This window comes from Tachypleus tridentatus, chromosome 8 (genome assembly GCF_004210375.1).
Source record: "Tachypleus tridentatus isolate NWPU-2018 chromosome 8, ASM421037v1, whole genome shotgun sequence".
NCBI lineage: Eukaryota > Metazoa > Arthropoda > Merostomata > Xiphosura > Limulidae > Tachypleus > Tachypleus tridentatus.
Window position 1 is genome coordinate 115,062,311 of NC_134832.1, and position 23,180 is coordinate 115,085,490.

Here is a 23,180-nt window from a genome sequence, read left to right on the forward strand (position 1 = left end):
ACAATAAAAAACGACAATCAACGGTATAACAGAAAATAGCACATTGATTACCTATTTCAAAGCCATTCATAAAGGAAATTTTACTAAGTCTAAAAAAATGTATTTCTTTCACCTTTTCGGTCATCTCTTAATGGTACAAATTGGTTTTCTCGTGACAACAAGAGAAAAAAGGACTGGTATTACAATTTGATCCTGTTTTAAGCTAGTTTTTATGTTGCTCGGAAACTAATATTATAATTTTGCTGTGTTTTAAGCTAGTTTTTGACGTTGCTCGAAGAACTAATATTACAATTTTGCTGTTTTGAGCTAGTTTTTGATGTTTCTCAAAAAGTAATGTTATAATTTTGCCGTGCTTTAAGCTAGTTTTTGATGTTTCTCGAAGAACCAATATCATATTTTTGCGGTTTTAAACTAGTTTTGATGTTTCTGAAATAGCTAATGTTATAATTTTGCCGTGCTTTAAGCTAGTTTTTGATGTTGCTCAAATAATACAATAAAATATATTTGTTTAAGTCTTCTCGAACAAACACAAACTCTAACCCTCACTTACCGGTAAATGTTGCTCTTGGACACTGTATTTATTTAAAATGTGTTTATTTGTAGTCGACGTTAAAAGATCATACTTCCCGGAGTCAGGAGAGTGAAATCTTAGATAAATATTTCTGATGTGATTGTAGCACAGCGGTATATCTACAGACTTAGAACGCTGGAAAGAAGAGAAAAAAAAAATACCCTTACACTAAAACACTCATTTAAAACTATCGTGTAGAAAAAGTGTAAATTATAAAAATGTAACCAAAATTAAATAACATGAGCAACTAGTCATTCACGGCACAAAATATAATATTATTATTATTTTGGTATTTATGGAGCTCCGGGTGGCTATAAAGTTAGTACATTACTACTGTGAATAAAGTGTTATTTTCTGAAGAAGTAATCACGGAAAAAAAAAAAACAATTCGAAGTACCAATATGAAACTGTTTTTACATTGTACTAATACCTATTGTGTCAACACCATAACAAAATCCCAGTTTCTCTCAACTCCTCTGAGGTAACTACTAACGTTAGTGGTGAAAAACTAAGAGCCGAAAACAAATTAGCTAAAGCATGTTTTCTATTATTCATAAACTGCTTGTTACAATAACATTATAGTACCGTAAATTACACATGCCACGAATATTCAATATGTATCCAATATACTTGTTTTCTTACTATATCCCAGAGAATAACCATAACGACATTAGTTTAGATTTAAGCTCACTGCACGAAAACTCTCCTTTGTAATCCAAAGGGTCAAGACTTGTAAATAAAAAACTGAATTCGAAAACATATCCTTAAAGAAAGAATTCAATGAAGAAGGCATAGATGTAAATCGTGCGACTCGCGTGTCACTTATCTCTCTCATGTCTCTTAGTGGCACAGTGGAATGTCCGTGGACCTACTTACAACGCTAGAAACCGTTAGAACATAGACAGTCCATTGTGTATCTTTGTGCTTAACTTCAAATAAACAAACACTTATCTGTCATGTAACATTCCGCATTTTCTCTCACTCAGAAGATAGTCCTTGGTAGCTGTACGTGTTCAATAACGCTATGCATTTACTGAAGAGTCGGACTAAAACTAAACTAGAAAACTAATACCTGATTAATAGTTAACACAACAAAATTTACCTTGTGTTATGTAAATTTGAAGGTACTAAAAATAAAATAAAATATATATTTGTAATATCTATTTGGTTGTTGCATATTCATCAACAGTTTCCAGGAGAACAACATCTGTGGATTTGCAAAATCCCATATCCAATTTACATTATTTTGTTTAAAAATTGATAACGTCATAACGTGGTCTGTAATGAACGCTGCCGGTCTAGGCTTTGTGGCCATTTTATTGACAGTGAATGGTTAACGAGCACTGTCATCATGAGAAAAGCACTGATAAGAGTATAACTTATTACTGGTTCTGTTTAAACTTCCTTCCAAGTTTACTGTTCCTGATGCGTTTGAAATCCTGAGAGAATTGAGGTGATAGACATAGAATAAAGAAGAGCAACTGGCTGCATTAACCATGAATTTCAGAATATCGAGGGACGAAATAAGGTTCCATCATCTCTAGTAATGACTCACACAGTGGTCTGTTTCAGCTGCAGCCCCCTAGCGTTAGAACAAAAGGTGCCAAGAAACATTTACGTCCATCTAATAACTCGACATCCCTCTTATCTCGCATAACTGTAAGTGCAGCGAGTCAATCTCGTGAGCCTATATACAAAGGTTAATTTTGTTTTTCCCCCCTGCATGCCAATATATCTAGCATTTATCTGAATGTGAGTGGCAGCAGTACTTTTCAGGACCATTCTGTCAGGAGATTCACGCATGGATTAATTTGTGGAAACCCTGTAGAGCAGGGTCTCTACGTTGTCAGACACTCCAATCATTAGCCAATAGTTATTCACTACATAAATCATTGATGTGTTCCTATATTTACGAATTTTAACTATTAGTTTTATAGCGTGTATATTACAGTTTTAATTACATTGATCATTATAATACTTATATATTTAATTTATTGCATTAACGTTTTGTGAATATTTTTATGAACTATTATTCCAGTGAACACACCAATAGTTGACAGTTATCAAAGGCATTATAATCGATAATGTTGCTATGCAATTATTCCAGGATTGATTAGCAAACGTCTTCCTATAAACGTTTTTACGACGTTTCTTTTATTTCTCTATAATTGTATCAGGATTTGCTAAAACATTTTACGTTATAGCTTTTTTCAGGTGATTATCGTGGAAAAAAAAATGTTTGTCACCCAATTCTTTCAGGAGTTTCTAATTAACCGGTTTGTTGAACAACTTTTTAAGGTTTGTTATTATACGTTTCACTTTAGAACGTCTTCGCAAATATATCACAGTCCATTTCACAAAGCTTTTAAGAGAAAAAGTTCAAAATAATGGCCATTGTATTCGTTAACAAAGAAATAAAAAAAGAAGAGTTCTTTAGACTACTATATGATCTTACCCGCCTGTCATGACAAGAATACTGTAGACACTAATTTAAATTACTTACACCCATTAATTATCTGTCATGCTGTAAACAAAATAAAAAAATACTCTCAAGTTTACTTCTGAAAACAATTTAACTTACAAAACACAAACTTAACATCAGATACAGTAAAATGTTAACTTTCGATTAAAACTGTAAAGTAGATCTGTAGATGTTTTTTAAAAACGAAACAACTAATTCAGAATGTCAGGAGTGCTTGGTTCATGGGTCAGGAGTTAACTAGAAGAGAAAATAATTTTAAGAACACGTTTACTCAGCTGTCTTTCTCACCACCCTTCCAATCTTCTTTTAGAGTTACCTACTTTGAAGCTGTCACCAAGTGCTCACTTTCTTTCTTTAGAATTTTGTTTTAGTCCCTCTAAGCCCTTGTTTAACTCCCTGCCTCTCTGGCGTCAGCCACAGTACTGTCAGACATTCAGTGGTCCCCGTTTGATTGTCTGCACTACGTCACGACCCATTCAAGTTAGAATTATTACGTTCTGTCCAGATATTGACCTTCACTTCGCTCTCAAAGAAAGATTAAGACTACAAGAGTGTGTTTAGAGCGTAAACGATCACGTGCCCTCACTGTGTGTACTGAGCAATCATGTAATTTCATTAATTTAGAAAAATTATATTTTTTATTTAAGAGTACTGTCTTATACACTTTATTTACCTATTTTGATTAAGTTATGTTCGCTTCCAGTGCTTTTGTTTTGATCTTGTAAAAAGTTACCTTGCATAAATATTATATATATACATATATCATCTATTGTAACATATAGTGCATTTTTACGGACTTATAATTTTGAAAATATTTATTTTTCAGGTAATCTCACTACCTACACTTGTATTTATTGTAAAAAATTATTAACGTTTTCTTTCTTTATTCCTATTTTTGAACTACTGAACAGAGGAAAGGCAGTCAATCAGTAGCAACCTAACCCTAACCCTTCATCCAACTCAAGAGATTAAAGTGAACAGAAAATGTTTTGTGGTAAGGTACAGATTTGAATCCAACTATGTTCTCCTTTCAAACAGCCATGTAAAATAACAATAAGTGTATTTATTTGGGCCTTAGAAATAATTTTATCTCAGAACTCATCTTGTTATTTTGATTTAGAGTTTAAACATTTTTTTAAACTTTAACAGCTAATGCCACATAATTTTTGTAACTACGTTTATAAAATAAAATATGCTTATATGAAATAATTATATATAACGGTTTTATTTATGTATGTCTATATGGTTATATACACATATACAGAACACTTGTTTTCCGGGAAAAAGTTGACGAAACTCTCCTACATATTGTACAACTTTTTCGAGCTGTTACTGCACTACAATCCAGAATAACCCATATTAGCATGTTTACATATTTGTTATTTAACAAAGAAACAATAAAATAGCAATAGCAAATGTTTAATTCATTTAATAGTACTTAGTTGGCGGTAACGCATTTGCTGATATGAGTACTATGGATACAGTAAATTAGATAAACAAAACCATTCGATCTCATTAGACAAATAAAAGCGGTTTTTTTAATGTAATTTCTTATTTATTTTTGTTGCCCCTTCCGCCTAGAAACACGCATTGCATGTATAGGTATACGTAACACACACACTTACCAACCCCTTTTTTCGAAAGTGAAATAATATAATATACAGTTGTCTACGTCTAGATGAATTATTTGGCCCGGCATGGCCTAGCGCGTAAGGCGTGTGACTCGTAATCCCCGGGTTCGCGCCCGCGTTAAACATGCTCGCCCTCCCAGCCGTATAAGTGACGGTCAATCCCACTATTCGTTGGTAATAGCCCAAGAGTTGGCGGTGGGTGGTGAATAGTCTTACACTGCTAAATTAGGGAGTAGCACAGATAGTCAGTAGCTTTGTGCGAAATTCCCAAACAAACAAACAAACAAACAAACTAGATGAATTACGTCACTATGATCAGCGAGACTTGTGACTTCCACTGAACTGCTTCACAGAAGTGTAGTGAAAACAGCAGTAAGTTACATGATCTCCTTTCGTTATTAATCACATTCTTCCATCCAGAAAAGCAAACGCATCCAGGTAATTACGATGTAATCTGTCATTGAAAATCTACTTTAGTTGTAAAAGGAGACAACAGATCAAGAAGGTATTAGTGACGTTTCTTCTTTCACATCTTTATCGTGTTATCAACCCTCTATTACATGCACCACGAAAATACGACAGATATAAATTATTTAATTTTCTGTCTTAAATGGATCTATACTGTACAAAAAATATATTTTTGCGTTTCTTTGTTTTGAGTCAATCACAAACTACACAAGGGGCTTGCTGTGCTGTGCCCACCACGGGTAACGAAGCCCAGTTTCTAGTATTGGAAGTTTGCAGACTGTGCTAATTGGGACACATATTTTTGTAAAATATATTTTGGTAAATCTTCTGATTTACAAAGTTAAACCAGGGGTTCGATGCCACTCGGTGGACACTATAGATAGCCCGATGTGGCTTTACTATAACAAAACACGAATCACAATTTTTAGATGCTTTGGATCTCTAGACATTCTGTAATTGTTTCAGTACTGGTACATTACCTATAAATAACATTATTTAATTGACAAACAAATAATTATAGGTCCATGGTCTATTTAGACTGTTATCTGGAAGTAAGAGAATTAAACTACAGATCTTAAGCATTTATATATGTTTTTAAACACGACCCAAGAAAGACTTCAGTATAAAAACGTGAAAAGTACATTAGATTAGATCATTTAAAACAATAGTTGAACTGCTAATTACATTAAAATTTAGCTAAAATATTATACAATGTGCAGGAAAGCCATAGTTTGAAATTATATTAAAATTTATTACTGAATATTATAATACAATTCAAAAAATATATCAGTTACAGCAGTGGTCCTTAAACATCTTTAGATGTCGTTCCCCCTTCTGTGGTACTTAATACTCCTCAGCCTCCCCACAAACACACGCATCCTCACACATTAGGCTATTAAAAAAAAAAAGCAAAATCGAATATGCCACGTCACAATTACTAAAAATTAAAAATTGTAATTTTGATAAGCCAAGAGGCGCCAACAGCAAGTTTCGCTTTACCCCATCAACATAACTTTAATTTTGTGAACCTTCTCGTATTCTGCAATGAATTTCGTTCAATGGAAAAAGGTAGAGTTATCTGATTGGGTTTATATAATCATGTTTTGGGGTACGTATTGCACCCAAACACTTATAAAATAGGTCAAAATAAGTCGAAGAATTTGGTGCTTATGTATAAAGATAAATATAGCCCCGAATAATAAGGTATATTATGAGTTAATTTCAGACAAACTTTATCAAAGAAAAAAAAAAACTTAACAATTCCTACAAGAAGCGAACATAGTTCACGTAGTTTATATACTTATAAACCACCTCAGTTAAGGTTTAGATTAATTTTATGCAGGGCAGAAACTTGAATGTTGTTAAAGCCCCTCAAATCATGTTATAATATTTGACTTCAACTGACAGTCATCTCGTTTTTCCACTTAAAATTTACTGTGTATGTTCGTATTATGAACGTTTCATTTTAGAGGGTTATAAAGATCAAGGATATAGAATGAGGAGGACATTTTATTAAGACTCATAAAACCCCTTTCAATAGCCCTGGTACCACTCTGTCGGAGAGTCAGGTAAAAATTACAGTTGTAAGACAAGTTAAAGGGAGACGTGTAGAACGATGTTTCGTTTTTATAAATACAAATGTCGGCCCTTCCTTTTTCCTTCTCTCCTCCCCCTTCTTGGCACCGCTTGTTTGGGCTTTTGTTTGAATTAACAGAACATGTAGATCATGCGTAGTTTAGTTGTTTTTTTATGCGAGTTGTTATTCTGATACATATATATATTGCCAGTATGGGCGTGTTTTTCTAGTAGTTTTGTTTTTAGTTGCCTAGCGGCAGTGCATACCGTGAACTAGTTAGCCCACGATGGAGTCCCTACAAGAACCTGTTTCTGTGGTTGATTATGTTTGAATAAATAGTTAAGGTAACCCGGAAATACATGTCTGTATCCTTTCCAAGCCTCTTAGCTTAAAAACCCTCAACACCACCAAAAATATCTATTTATTCACTAGCCTACTCTTGTGTACCAACTAACCATCCAAAGAAAAATACGTATGTAATATAATGATTCGTTTAACGCAAATGAAAACATATCAGATCATAAACGAAGAATTGCCGAGTAGTATTCGAGTGAAAAACAAACATCCTTCTCAACTGAAACATCATAATAGCAACATCAATACATAGAAAAACGTGGAAAATAAACTTGTAATTGTATTTATTGGAAAACTTCTCTCTCAGGCTTTTCTCTGATGTTCTTAATTTTGAGCTACTCAACCAAAAGAAGTTTGCAGCCACCTACAAAGTAGTTAATGGTTTTAATGTCAGTATTACAATGCATCCAAAGCTTAAAGTGCAATGAATATTACTGTTATCGTGGCTGAGTACTTTGCATATATACGTTATTTTTTGTTTTTATTTGTGGACCTTATTTCGAAACGTATTTTGTTGTCTTAATAAACAAAGAGAAAACGTGCACTTTACTTTGTTATAATTATTATTTTGGTCAAAAATCACTTCTGATTGTTCTCTCGCTGTTCCTTTCTCTTTTGTCGTTCATGTTGATCATAGAGACTGCTTGTCTTTACAATTCTCGAACACAACTACACAGGGGCTTCGTCAACATAGTTGTCCATACAGTCTTGTGAAATCAAAAACAAAGTGTATTTTCTCGACCCTAAGAGGACCGGCATGGTCAGATGGTTAAGGTACTCGGTTCGTAAACAGAGAGTGGTGGGTTTGAATCCCCGTCATACCAAGCATACTCGCCCTTTCAGCCGTAGGAGGTTATAATCTTACGATCAATCACACTTTTCGTTGGTAAAAGAGTAGCCCAAGAGTTAGAAGTGAGTGGTGACGACTAGCTAGCTGCCTTCACTCTAGTCTTACACTGCTAAATTAGGGACGACTAGCACAGATAGCCCTCGTCTAGCTTTACGCGAAATTAAAACAAAAAGCAAAAATCTAGCGCAGATAGCCTTCGAATAGCTTTGCACAAAGTTCAAACCAATCGACTCTAAGAAATAATTTTGTCTCGGAATTCGTCTTGGTATTTTCTTTTACATTTCAAACATGTTCAAACTTTCACAACTAATACCACATAATGATACATATATTCATTTCACTTTTATCTTGCCGAATAGTGGGATTTGCCCTGCACTCGTAGTTCATTCAAAACCCCAAAGTGATGATTATTTTATCAAAGTGATGAAACGTGAATCATAAACCCTCAAAATCATAGTCTGGGCATACTTCACTTTTCCACTCCTGGCCTAATTATGATGTTTGAGGAGAACAGCTTTTCAAGGAAAAGCTAGCCTATTTTCTATTACAAAACACTATATATTCGAATCGATTAAAGCATAAGAATCTACAGTTCCCCACTTTATGTTAATATTCATTCAGATCACACAAAGTTAAGCCTGTTCATTCAAAAAAATAATGTTAACTGAAAGAGGAACGCCTAACAACGCTACAATATATCTGCTAAACTGTGTGTTTGTGTTTTTCTGATAGCAAAGCCAGATCAGGCTATCTGCTATGTCCAACAAGGGGAATAGAGCCCCTGATTTTAGCGTTGTAAATTCGTAGATTTATCACTGTTCCAACGATGGACGTCTCTTAGAGTAGCATTTATGCATATCGAAAAATAGTGAATGTAGTTAACATTCAAGAGGAAAAAAAACAGTCCCACCGAGAAAAGCCTCTCTGAACATTAAATAAATACAGAAACATAAAAAGAGGGTTTGTTATTAACCTTATCCTCCTGTCTGTACCAAAAACAACGATAAATTAAAGCCGATAACACAGGCCTGCGAATTTAAACTTTATAAAAGTTGTTTTGATTTTAATAATGGATTCTCCGTAACTCAGCTATGTAGATTTCGAAAACAATATTCTATCACGTTAGGATTTTATTACAAATCAGGAGAAAAATAAAATCTTAATTAAATCAAATTATTATTTCGTTTACAGCGATGAGTAATTGTTATTAATATGTTTGGGTTCTGAAACGATCGATAAGACTCACGTCGCGATTGGTCTAGAGAAATGTATAGCCAGCAGTTATCAATATTTTAAGTATAACAAAATGTAAGCCGATTTCAATAAATGATTTACTTATGTAAAACTACATATGACATCTTGTGAAAAAATTGTACGTGATATAGAAAAATAGATATTTCAGATTCAGCGTACAGAAGCTACGTGAGATATATAAAACTTTAAAGGCAATTAAACCATCGCAGACTTGTGTTATTTAAACAACGAAGGTTAAACAGCCCTTTTGTTGTTTGATAATTTTAACAAATGTAGATCACCGACTTAAACCTTTCATATTTTTTGTGAGTAATCAAAAGTTTTGTAACTCTGTTGACGGCCTTTCAGAAATCCCCGAAATCAGTAAACCACTTAACGTGAGTCAATTCTTTTCTGTCTACATGTGTAATCAAACAGCATAGATAAATATAATCTATTATTCAGTTCGGTTTTATTATTTATTGTTTTATTTTTCATAAACCCCCAACTATAATTCTAGTTACCATCAGTTGGATTACTTAGTCTCAAATGGCTTTGCTTGGTTTCTATCCAAACAGCTTTTTAAAACCCTTCTACAGGTCCTCCATTTTAGTACGAGTTTATCTACTTTTTTACTCGATTCGTTCTTTATTATTTTAAGAAATCAGCCCATTTGTATTTACGGATAAAGCCATTGAACTAAAAGCATTTGTCTGTCGGCCTAAGTAACTTATATTTGCTATGTAAAAATAATTGCATGACTTGAGCTGAGAGATATGTTTGACTTGAGGCACGTGTTATTAGACTTGGTTTAACTCTTTATTAAGTTTATAAGAATACGTAACAAAACTTATTGAATAACCAAAAAAAATCATGCTAGCTTGAGCTTATTAACGCTGAATACACTTTAATTAAATCTCTTTACGTACTGCAACATAAAAATGCGTTCAGTGTATATATAGATCGTATTACAAAAACAAAACCGGAGATTATCGTTGTATACAAAATGAAATCTGTTGCTGTTCTTTCAATTAGTACAGTTTAGAATGTAGTTCTCGTGCCAAAAGAACACCGATCAAACGTTCTGTAATTAATACGTAAATATTACTCACAAACAACCACAATATATACAATCTCCTCTAAGCAATAATCGAGACAAGTTATTGTATCCAAGTTATCAAACTTATTTCAGGTTGAACTGTTTACCGGAATTAAACAAAAATCTTCTCTCGTTTTGTTTTTTGTGTTTTTTTCCTCTGAATACCAATTTAAGTTACATCCTACTTTATATAATTACAAAGGTACTGGTATAGAAAATGATCTGGTATTACGTCGAGCAAACTTTAAAACGTTTCGAAAACTTCGGTAATTTAAATTTTATGCTCAGAACTTCACGTTCAATTTCCTTTAAGTTTCATTAAAAGCACTTTAATTTTTTCTTCTGATACAAGGGATTCGGCGAAATCATACCATATTATGTTACCTCTCTGTTACACTTTAAGAAATCCATTAAAGCGTACAAACAAGCTCGGAGTTGCGTCTAAACTCGTTGAAAATTGTTTACTGAGAAGAGAAAGGGAAGTTTCTCTGAAACGCCACATAACGATTATGTTAATTAACTATAGCATTTGAACAGCGCCTTCTGTGGGTACTAGAAGTAACAAAATGAACCTAATAATTTCCATGCAAAAGAAGTAGGAAACATTTATATCAGTTTTAATGTCCTGTAACGTTTGTGTTTAACACTATCGAAAATTGTTTAAAAAATACTACTCACACTCGTGTAACATGCCTTTAAAATAAGAACTGCACTTATAAACTAAATAAGTGATACATAAGCACTGAAATAGTTAGTACTACTATCGGTCGTTGTAATGTTTCACACGCAGTTCTCCTAATTACGTAATAACTATTCCATACTGATTCGGAGTTCAAGTCCTTCATTTTTCATAGTAGTTGAGAATTTGTTCTTCCTGCGAGATGTCACGTAATTTCAATTTTTATGAGCTTCGGTTCTAGACACGTATTCTATGCGATATCATAAGTCTTACACTTTGATATCACTGTTCATATTTTCCAGTGGCGGCGCCAGGATATTTTCGTTGGGAGGGCTGAAATAAACTGTGGAGGGGCTTCCCAAAATGTCATCAATATGAAGTATAGATGGTAAATTATAGTAATGTAAATACCAAGGTACGTATCAGAAAGGTGTGCTATTTTGAACTGCGTTTTCAATGCAGTATTCATTGGAAACTCCTACTCTGATTAATAATTCATTATTACAAATTAGAAATAATATGTTTATAAAAATATGCGTACATGTAAAAGAGGAAGCTCATCTAAATTCCACCCAAGGTAATACATAATAATAAAGAAAATCAAGATTAGCTCATATTGAACATTTAATATACTATTAAGAGTAAAGCCACAAATCAAAAGAAATATAACATAAAGACATAGTTTTACGTAGCAGAAACGAATTATCCCATGTGAAGTTAATACACTTTGAGGAAAAGTAAGGTCACTATCAGGCTAACTATCATTCATCATGTTGTGTTTATAGTCAGTATTACTTCAAAACAATGCGCCTGTCCTGGTGATTGGCAGCATATTTTGATGGCTGATACACAATGCAAAATGATCTCACAGAGGACACAACACCGGCTAAATGCTTCATAGTTTTGACCTATACACAATACACTTATACATGAATGCTATGTTTTACTTTTCAATAAAAGATAAATGAAATCAATGGGCAAATACCTGTGAAACCTTTGGTTTATCAAGTAAAATCCTGATGATCTGTTGTAACTTGGAATCAAGGTGGTTGTCTAATCTTCGTCAAAGCTCAAGATAGAATTGCATTACACAGGAAGCAGCAATACAGCGCATAAGTTTCAGTGCATTTAGTTCGTTGCTATGGGACGCATGACAAATACTTCCGTCTTAATGAAGACGTTGAGTTCTACAGATCCATGTCTCTTTGATGTTAATTGTTAAGCAACAACGACGATTGTGTTTTCCATATTTTATGAATATATGTAAGTAACAACATTGGGGGACTGAGAGGAGGGCTTGGCTCATTTTGGGGGGCTGAAGCCCCCTAGCGCCGCCACTGATATTTTCTATGTTCTTAAATTTCATGAACGTTCTATCAGCTTCTCGTGCACTTTCACTAGACACAAAAGTTCTACACATCAGATGTTCATCTGAGGATCTACTGTTTTTGCTTTATAATACTTACATTTAAGCCTATTTATTGTACGTTTACAAAAGATGAGTCTGCACACGTGGTCCCTAAAATATACTGTTACATATGTTACTGTGTACATTATTTTACCATTATGTAATCTTCTAATATTTAAAATAACATTAGAAATATGAATTAGAGAATCAAAGATTGTTGGTTATTACCGGTAAATTGGAGTCAATATATCCATAGAATATTTCAATGTCATTGACGTATAGATATACAGAGAGAAACAATAATATTTTAATATACACGAAAAAGATGTATCACCCCTTCCATTTGTTTAACGTAGACAGATGATGAAGTACTGGAGACAGCATTCTATAAAATCTTATAAAAGTACACATAGCTCGTTAAGAATTTACTGGAACACAAGAGTTTCTCTGTATTTTATAGTTAAAGGTTAGTCTCCTCACAAAATGAAATACGAACTCCACACTAAATACTGATGAAGATGATGATGTTTTCGAAACTTCATCGGAAACATGATAGTTCATATTACACATCCGCGTACACGTATTTACAGAATGTGCTTACAATGATATCCATCTTTCAACCTTTCCTTGAACTTTCCAATTAATCTGAGAACGTGCTGAGCGCTGAGCTGTGAGTCTAGTGTCCCAACTGAATACTCACGACACCTACTCATAAATCTTTTCTTCAGGAATTGCTAATGATAAAACTCGTCTTGGTTGTGCCGCCAAATATACTTCTTCTATTCCTCAATATTCTGTTTTGCATCAAGGAATTATTCAAGGCACAAACACAACATTACTGCCCGAACTGTGCGTTTGATGTTGATTACAATGTATGTTTTTTGCATTGTTATTATTCTGCAAGACGAATGAAAAAGGGAAACTGACATGAATATAAACAAGGTGAAGAGAAATGTGTACTCAAGAGTTTCAGATGTTTCTGTTAACTGTGTTTATTCACACAAGGTATTTTATACAGACGTGCACAAAAGTATCCATACTTGTAAGTAGGCGTACGTGTGCGAGTGTAAACATGAGTGTATGCAGAGATGTCTGACACAATTAAAAATATCGCAATACCGCGTAATTTATACAACGTTGTTCTACGTAGTGTAAAAATGAATTTAAATATCAAAACATTTTCCGAGTATCATGAATAGATGGTAGCTCATCGACTTCCAAATAGGTACTTCTATAACTTGCCTTCAAATTTTCTTTCTGTTAACGATACATGCAAGACAAGACTTTGTGTTAGAATTCACATAAATCGTTCAAACAGCAGTTGTAATGAAAAAGTATTCACCGTTCATGGGTTAACTCTACCCATTGTATCATACAAAAAAACTCACCTTTGAAAGTATTCCAAGATCACCTAGTATTAAATCAGCTGTAAACGCTTGGAGAATTGGCATTCTATAGATGTGTTCATAAATCATGCAAAAACTGTAGACGTGAGACAAAACGCCTCTTAATTTACAAAATTCACAAAGTTTTGTCATAAGGTGAGATATATTTTCGGGTTACTTAAACTGAATTCGGGAGTGATATCGACCTAAAGACTCGTATATTGATGTGTCCTTTCAAATATCATATCCCGTCGCTCAGAAAAACGAGAACATGAAACACGCATATCGCATACGGTAAAAATCGATTGCGTTTGTTTGTTCGTGTTTGTGATTTCCAATAGCAAAGTCATATCGAGATCTGCTGAGTCCAGGAGAATCGAACTCTAGGTAACAATCGAAGCGTCGTATTAAGCTTCTAATGTTTCGGGAATTGTTTTGGAACACTTGTATCTCACACAAACATTGAAAACCGTTGTTTAGTAAAGTGTGTTTCGTTTCAGTCTAGGTTGTTGTATACTAAGGGTAATCTTAATACCGTAAAAAAATTGCCTTTTTTACTTTGGGGGCGGGTGTTTATTTGATTAAAACTGTTTAAATATTAATTAAATCAACAATCAAATGTTTCGTTTAACTGACTTTCTGTAAATAGCATCTATGTTAATTTTTAAATAAGGGGGTTTCATGTCGGATAAAATTGTTTGAAGACTACCTATATGAGCAATGAAATGTTTTGTTTAACGAACTTTATACCATTCAGCCATATGAGCGTTATGATGCTAAGGTCAATCCCACTATTCGTTGGTAAACGAGTAACCTAAGAGTTAGCGGTAGGTGGCGATGACTAGCTGCCTTCCCTTACGTCTTTTACGACAGCTAGCGAAATTCAAAATAAACCAAACCTAATTTTATGTGCATGATAATCATGCCAATTTGTAATTTATCAAGACTAAGTGCCCTAATATTAAAATTCATATGCTATTTCCAATAATAAAATAAACGAAAATTTAGTGTGTGTATATATATATAAAGGCTATATAATAAATCAAAACTTTGTTTTGGCTTATAGACATCTATCATATGTATGTTGTGTTTGTGCAGATTAAATCTTTGCTGACTTTAAGGTATGTGTTTGCATTTTGATATATTAACACTGTGTTTGTACAATATTTGGCAGTGTGAGGGTCACCTACCTTCTTATGCAGAATAAAAGCGTATTTGTTACTCTAATCACGTAGCCAGGCGCAGCATGAGAAACTAAGTAACACTCTCCACATATCATTAGCATTTGTTGCTACAAGTCAAGTTCGTAACAACAAATAACACCACGGTAGGAGAGCTGGATCTATTATTTTCTCCTGGAAGACGCGGTGGTTTCAAACAGATCTGAACGTCAGGGAACCTCAAAACGAGATGTGGCCTTTTAAAGTCTTACCAATCAAACATTAAAATCTCACTCAAAGTTCTCCAGCTCCTTATGGGACACAAGAAGAAAAAAATGAAGTTATAGGTGGGTAAGTTCGGATTCACTACCATATACACAGCTGGAGAAAGTGTAATGGTTTTCCTTGAAAATTCCAGATGTAAATGATAATACCACCTACGCTACCTTATTTATATCCACATTAGAAATAAAACTTTCCAAAACAAAGGAGAAAATATATGCATACACATATTTTTATTTTATCATTTAAAACAAATCGCGTGATGTGGAAAGTACAGTTTGTTTTACAATCCAGTACATTGTGGAGACAATCTGATATTAAATTTACTTTGGTAAATTTCAGGTACTTTAGGTATCAGAAAATGTACGTAAAAATACACATTAACAAGTATATAAACCGGATTTAAAATCTGCTCAACTATTTCAAAACTACACCTCCGTCACGAGTGTTTTATGTTTGTTACGCGACGCCTAAATCAAGTATATGGATATTTATGGGCTATTTCCGCGTATCAGACAAGGTTTAAGTGCGAAGTTTTTTATATGATTATTTCATTTATTATTAAAAATAAACGTTTGAGCCTCCCTCAGGAGGAAGAAAATACAAAAAAATTTGAAGAGAATTAATAAGTTAAAAACATAAAACATCGAATATGGCATTCTAACTGATACATCCTGATGCAACTCAGTATTACATCATGTCCCAGGTTAGCTGACAAAAGTATTCACACTTTAACCTGATGGTTTTAGTAGCCCTTAACTAACTCACTCACTAACTTCGAACAAAATTACAATCACAAAGTTGCTTCAAGAAAACTGAAGTCTATAAGGCATTATTCTCTTCTCAGTTTATTCAACAAATACGGCGTTTTATGTACGAGATACCAACCTTTTCCGAGCATTTCTTAGGCCCAGCCTTGCGTAAATTAGTTTTTTCTTACTTCGCGCATTTTCTTGACATAGGAGAATTGATAAAAACTGTTTTTCGTCTGTTCGATCACTATAAAATACCAGCCTGATCTAGATACCTCTTTCTATGTAATCGATACTTTTTTATTTCTGGCAAAACTCCACAACATTTATAAAGAAAACATTTTTAAAACACGTGTTGCTCTCTCTAAGCGATATCAATATATCAATATCTTTAACACAACTATAATCAGTGCTTTACCAGGCGCATCAATATGTTTTATACAACTATAGTCAGTTCTTTACTACGTATACTGAATTTATTTATATTTTATTGCGTTTAAGGTTGTTTTCAGTGCTGCATATGCGTATATAACTAAAAACCAATAGAGTAATAAATTAAACAACAAACGCTGCACTAATTCAAAAGATCCTAGGGTACAAGTCATAATGTGATTATAAAATGTATCCTAGATTTCGAAGGTGACTGCGGAATAGGACCCACATTGCCGTGGGGATACGCCGTCCATCAGTCTTAACCTCCACTCGCCAGTCTCACATAAGAGCCCCCCAGTGGCTCAGCGGTATGTCTGCGGACTTACAACGCTAAAATACGGGTTTCGATACCCGTGGTGGGAAGAGCACAGATAGTCCATTGTGTAGCTTTGTGCTTATTTCAAAAAAAAAACAACAACTCACATAAGAATTGAAAGAGTAGCAATAGATATAGAAATAGAAATTCGGAGAGCGAGATGTGGGTATTCAAGCCCACAACGTCCCAAGTCTATATCACCCTTCACTACCAGCAGACAGTTGTTGGAAGGTGACTGCTTTCCTAAGTAAAGAAGAAAAAATAATTGAAATAAAAATAAGAAAATTTTGCTTATTTAAATTCATTAAAATGTATTCATTTTCAATATATACATACATAGATAGACAGATACACACACACGTCTTTACTAAGAAACACCGAAGCTGAAAAACCCATAAACCCTATACGAAAAACATATTTTCCGCACTATAATTGCAAATATACACATGTTGTATGACAGATTTTCTACAAATACGTTTTTATTATGCAATTAAACTAAGTCATTTCTAGTTACTATATACCATTATTACTCAACATACTGTTACACTGTATATCACTACTAATCAATAAACGATCCCACTGCATAATCCTGCAACTTTATACATGATTTACACTACACAAAACTACCACTTAAAATATGGTTACACTGCATAACACTGCTACTCACTATACAATTATAATGGCTGACCAACTAGCTTGTCACTAGAAAGTCGTAGTGCATAAAGTTTTTTAGTGTATGCATTTACACTACATAACATCGTTACACATTAAACAATAACAGCATATAACACAGCCGTTCATCATACTATTATACATTATCCAGTTAAAATGCACAAAACAGCTACTTAATGTGTACTCCTTTCCTTTGAATACCACCTTCCTTTACAGTGATACTGTTACACAAAATAAATGTACTCTGAATAGCACGATTGTTCAAAATATACCCTTACATTATACAATATCATTTCTCACTATACAGTTGGAGTTTATAGCACCGATACTCACAACAGAATTGCATTATATACCATCATTACTTAAACCACAGCTACAATGTATAACACAGCCAATCAATATACAACCATACTATATAACACGGTTACTCACTACTGTATACAGCTATACTGCCTAGCACCGGTCTTCACGATATAATTATATCGCACAACACAAGTACTAATTATACAGTACACCATATATAACACTGATTCTCAATAAATAGGGCATTTTATAATACATCTACTAGCAACATCTTACACACTGTAAAGTCAACTTTATAATACTTCTAGTAAGTATACTGTTATACATTGCAGTGCACTGAACAATATATATACATAACGTACAAGACATACATACAACATTTTATATTCAACATACATTTCAGATTCAGCCGTTAACGTTTTATATCACATCGTAAACAAAAGAAACGTCTGCAGTTTACTTTTCTATTTTACTTCACCGTTGTACAGGTCGCTTCTCTGAACTTATCTTTATAAACATACTATTCAGCCATACGTTACACTCTAATATTTTTCAACAAAACTTTTGTTTGTTTTTGATTTTCTGAAATGGTTTTACTTCAGTTCGTCATGTTGTACACGACTTATGCTGTCAGAAGTGACAACTGCCATACCTGCATGACTCATGGTTTAGACACATAAATAAAAAAAAAACATATATCGCATATACATACACCCACCATCTTTACATAAAAATATCCTGCTGTTCTGTTGTTCTACAGCGTTGTATCACTTTGGTGTTACATATGGCTTAGAACTTCTCTTGATTTTATAATTACACTTGTTGTTCGTTTGTTGTTTATTTCAAATCGAGACAATCTGTTTTATTTACGAATATATGAATGTATTCAAAACTGTTTTGGAGTTTCTATATTTCTGAACGGTCAGTGGAGTATTTAAGGTTGTGTGGGTCCAGGGGCTAATACTTTTTCTAGCCCCTACCTAAATACGCCACTGATGACGAGTGACAAAATATCCGAAAATGTTATCTATGATGAAGTAAGTTGGCCGTGATGCCTCGATCCCAACTAGTTGTTTTAGCAACTATATCTTGTCTGAACTAAACTTGCTCTTATAATATTTTTTCATTGTTAATTGTACATATATTTCATTATATTTGTCAAAAACAATTCTGCAGTAAGTTGAAAAATACGTGAAAAGAAAAAATGATAAAAGGTTTGTTATAAGAACCAAAATGAAATATAAATGTACAAAACAAGCATCAGTGAGAATTCTAAACTAAAATGGTAACACAGTAAACCTACAGATTAGAAAGAACCTCAAAAATGCAGGTTAACATTTCAGATTGGCTATTGTATTTAACTCAATAAGCCTTCATCAATTGAAACGGATTTACCGTTATACATTTATTTTGATACTTACTTTTGTTTTGGTATGATGCGTGTGGCGTATATTGATGGATACATATTGCGCAAATCCCTCCTGTTCTGTAAATTTGTAAAAGATTCTTGAGAGTAAGAATCAACAATATGTTTTACGAAAACGCTAGCACGTTTTAGAACAGTGTTGAAAGTACAAAAATCTCGCGTGATTGGTATATAAAACAGACGTGCCAAGAAACAATTATTATTATTATTATTATTATCATTAGCAACATTCAGTGTGCTATAAGCCTCGGAAGCTATAACTGTGATTCACGCTTATTATTCGGAAAACTACAGAACTGAACTACAAACATTCTCTCGCTAGAACAGCGGTAACTCTGCGGATTTACAACGCTAAAATCAGGGGGTCGATACCCCTCAGTGGACTCAGCAGATAGCCTGATGTGGCTTTGTTATAAGAAAACACCTACACAAGGAACGTTTCAACTTTAGAAACCGTTTAACTACGGTGAATTAACTTCGAACGTTAATATTTCTACGAGGATATAAGATATTGTGGCTTACGAATGCTTCAAGGTTAGTTAGCGTCAAAAGAGTGTGTGTTGAATCCATGATTTTAGCGTTGTAAATGCGCAGACTCACCGCTGTACCAGCAGGGGAGCTTCGAAAGAAGTGTACTAACGTATAAAGAAAGAATTAATTTGCTCTCTGTGAACGTCGATAAAAGATTCAGTTTCAGACCAGTTATAACTCAATATTGTTTCTAAGAATGTAAAACTTTGCTACATAAACCATCATGTGTAATGTCTATTAGTAATAATCGTTATTATAAACTGTATTGGTTTTTGTTTTGTGTAATAAAATATGTTTGTGTTAAAAGATAAAACTGTTTATATCAGTCTTGTTGGCAAATATCATAAGTTTAATACATATTAACATTTAATTAACCTCTAAGCTGAAATTCCCAGCTATTCGAAATCGTAGTACATCAATATACGTAACATAATAAATCTCAGACGAGTCAGATAAATTATACTACGTAACATGGTTAAAAGGACCTCAATAATTCAGGTAAGTGTTACAAGATTTGCTATTACATGTTTAACGGAATAAATCTACATAGTGAAAGGCACTTTGATAATTTCGAATAACGTTATAAAATTCGCTATTATAAATGCATGTTTAACGCAATAAACACACAGAGTTAAAAGGACCTAGAATCCTAGATAATTCAGGGTAGTGTTACAAGATTCTCTATTATATATGCATGTCAGTCTTTAGCATTTTAAACTCTTTCTGAAGTTTTCATGTAAAGATTGATCTGATTCATAATTTTTGGTTTCGGAGCCCCAAGATAACACTCGTTCATTATTCTTAAGGCGCATAAAATGCGCGAGATTAAATAAAAAATGTGGAATGACTACTATTTCCTACAGTTTAATAGGTGAAGATAATTACGAACAAGCAATTAATTCAGAAGAAGAAAGTACATTGTTAAGGTACTGAATACACTGTCTTCACTGGTTACATTTCATTAGTCATTATTTGAGGTAACTAGTTTAATATAAAAAAAATCTGTTGTTTTAGACGCATGCATGAAATCATATTTAAACTAAAACACATTTTATTAATATATTAGAAAACTAAAAAAAAAAAGCTATTTACATTTAATTAATTCCGTACACGCTCTGCTAGATTAGTTTTGTCTAAATTACTACTTTGTGTAAAGTGGAATGTCTTTAAATACTTAATCTAATTCCATACCTGTATCTCTCGAGTTTATTGTTTGTTTTGAATTTCACGCAAAGCTACACGAGGGCTATCTGCGCTAGCCGTTCCTAATATAGCAGCGAAAGAGCAGAGGAAGGTAGCTAGTTATGATCCCCCGTCTCCTACTTCTGGGCTACTGTTTTACCAACAAATAATGGGATTGACAGTAACTTTACAACGCCCCCCACGGCTGAAAGGGAGAGCATGTTTGGTGTGACGGGGATTTGAAACCGCGACCCTCAGATTACGAGTCAAGTGCCCTAAACCAGCTGGCCATGCCGTGCCATTTTGACTTTAATAATTTAGTGTGAGTAACTGGTAAGCCCGGTATAGCCAGATGGTTAAGACACTCGTCTCTTAATTCGAGTATCGCGGGTTCGAATCCACCAAACACGCTCGCCCTTTCAGCGGTGGGGGCGTTATAAAGTTACAGTCAATCCCACTATTCGTTGGTAAAAGAGTAGCCCATGATTGGCGGTGGGTGGTGATGACTAGCTGCCTTTCCTCTAGTCTTACACTGCTAAATTAAGGATGGCTAACGCAGATAACCCTTGTATAACTTTGCAATAAATTCAAAACAAACAATAACTGGTAAAATGATACTATAAATAATTTTAAAATGACTTAAGTTATGATTGAATGGATGAAAACACCAATGTATTTATTACTCTTAGTAGCAATTAGCTACACTGCATTAAAGATTAATCGTTATAGTTGAAACTAAAATGAAGAACAATAAAACTATCAGAATTAAAATAATATTTGATATCATAGTGTAACTGGTAAAATGTGCATCTTTACAATTGACTTAAAACTTTAAGTACTTTTAAGTTTCATGCTGTATAGAAAAATGGAATTTCTATTTTGACATTCGCATGACTTGCTCTAAACATAGTCAACTAGTTCCAGACGAGGCATTATTAAAATGTGTTATTATTTCATATTATTTTTATAAGACAGCCAGATAAATGAATCACCCTGTGTTTCGTATTTAACAACTCAACTTTACACTATACGATTCTTCTTTCCAGCCTACACGTGAGGTACGCCTATGATAATTATAGATAAACATTAAGATGACAGTTATTGTCCTCATGCAGAATTTTACCGCCTCCACCCTTGTACACATGGTACACGAAATCAGTTGTTAAGATAAGCATGCCTGTGAGGCTTTATTTGTCCTTAACAGAGGGGTGAGCGTTAACTCGGAAATGTCTAATATACATGTTTTCCTCATTAGGCTTTTAACTCAGTCAGAGAAAAAAATAAATGTTATATCTATCTATCTGTATATATATATATATATATATATCGCTTACTTTCATAAAGCTGATTGTTTACTGCCACCTTTATTTCACTCTTTTTTTAACCTCTATCAAACTATGTACATAGTGAATTCACAAAAACAGTTTCGGATATTGCCAATTATCGTACTATTTAATTCAACCACAGAGTAACACGGCGTACACTTTGTAACAGCTGGCTGTGCAATTTCTCTCAAATCGCATTGAAAAATTAGTCCCCAAGAAAAAAACAACAAAAAGACAATGATAAATTTGTGTATAATTTTTCTCTACATCGCTTCAGGCAGGCGAACTTACAGACTTAACAGAGAGAAACCTTATTTTCATTCCCAATTTTTAAAATGCAGGAGATCGTTAACATAATAAAGTTTTTGGTATCAAATAATTGATCGGAAATGCCAACTGTTCTCTTACTGTTCTACAGTACACAATATTCATTAATCTCGGAAAGTATTGATTTCTACTCTGATTTCAGAGAAAGTTTTTTTAATAGCTGATGAGCTTTATTTTGGTATTAAACCTCGTAAGAAATTATTTTTAATATTGATTTATTGACTAATTTGATATTACACTCTACATATTGTTAGAAACCTCAAAACCTAACATGTTCACCATTACACTCTGGTTATTGTTAGAAGCCTCTAATCTAATTTCACGTTTTGTGATTCTCAACAGCTCTTAACCTTACCAGCTTCGATTTTGAATGGCATAGACCACTTTATTGTTAACCCTTTAAGATGCTTCCTAACCCATAATCCTGTCCTTTGACCAATTCTTGATAAAACTGCGTGTGTGGAATTTTTTGAAACTTTCATTATAATCTGTACATAAATGACTATCTATGAGGATCTATACAAAAGATTATCTTGCATAACGTATCTTGAATAATCCGTAGCCTAGTTAGAACGAGCCTTGTAAAATTTCGTCAGTTTTTATTTCTAGCACAATTAACACTCTTATGCTGAGCTAATCAAAACCTAATTTCGCACGTACACTTCTTCCACACCCTTCCACGTCTGACTTATATACTAACTCTTATTCGCTGTTTTTTGTGTGCGTTTTCTAATGC

General features: G+C 33.6%; 1 protein-coding gene across 4 annotated transcripts in view; it reads right to left on the reverse strand.

The window, feature by feature from the left end:
• LOC143223251 (inactive tyrosine-protein kinase transmembrane receptor ROR1-like) overlaps positions 1-23,180 on the reverse strand; it is a 162,370-nt gene that overhangs the window by 110,513 nt on the left and 28,677 nt on the right. Inside the window, exon 2 of one of the 4 annotated variants that reach the window (XM_076450956.1) lies at positions 16,786-16,921. The exons of 2 other annotated variants lie outside the window; for them this stretch is intronic. Coding sequence is in view for 1 of the 2 variants with exons in the window: in XM_076450955.1 (XP_076307070.1) it covers positions 16,067-16,079 (13 nt within the window). In the remaining variant the exon portion in view is untranslated. One more of the 4 variants, XM_076450955.1, reaches the window with a different exon arrangement.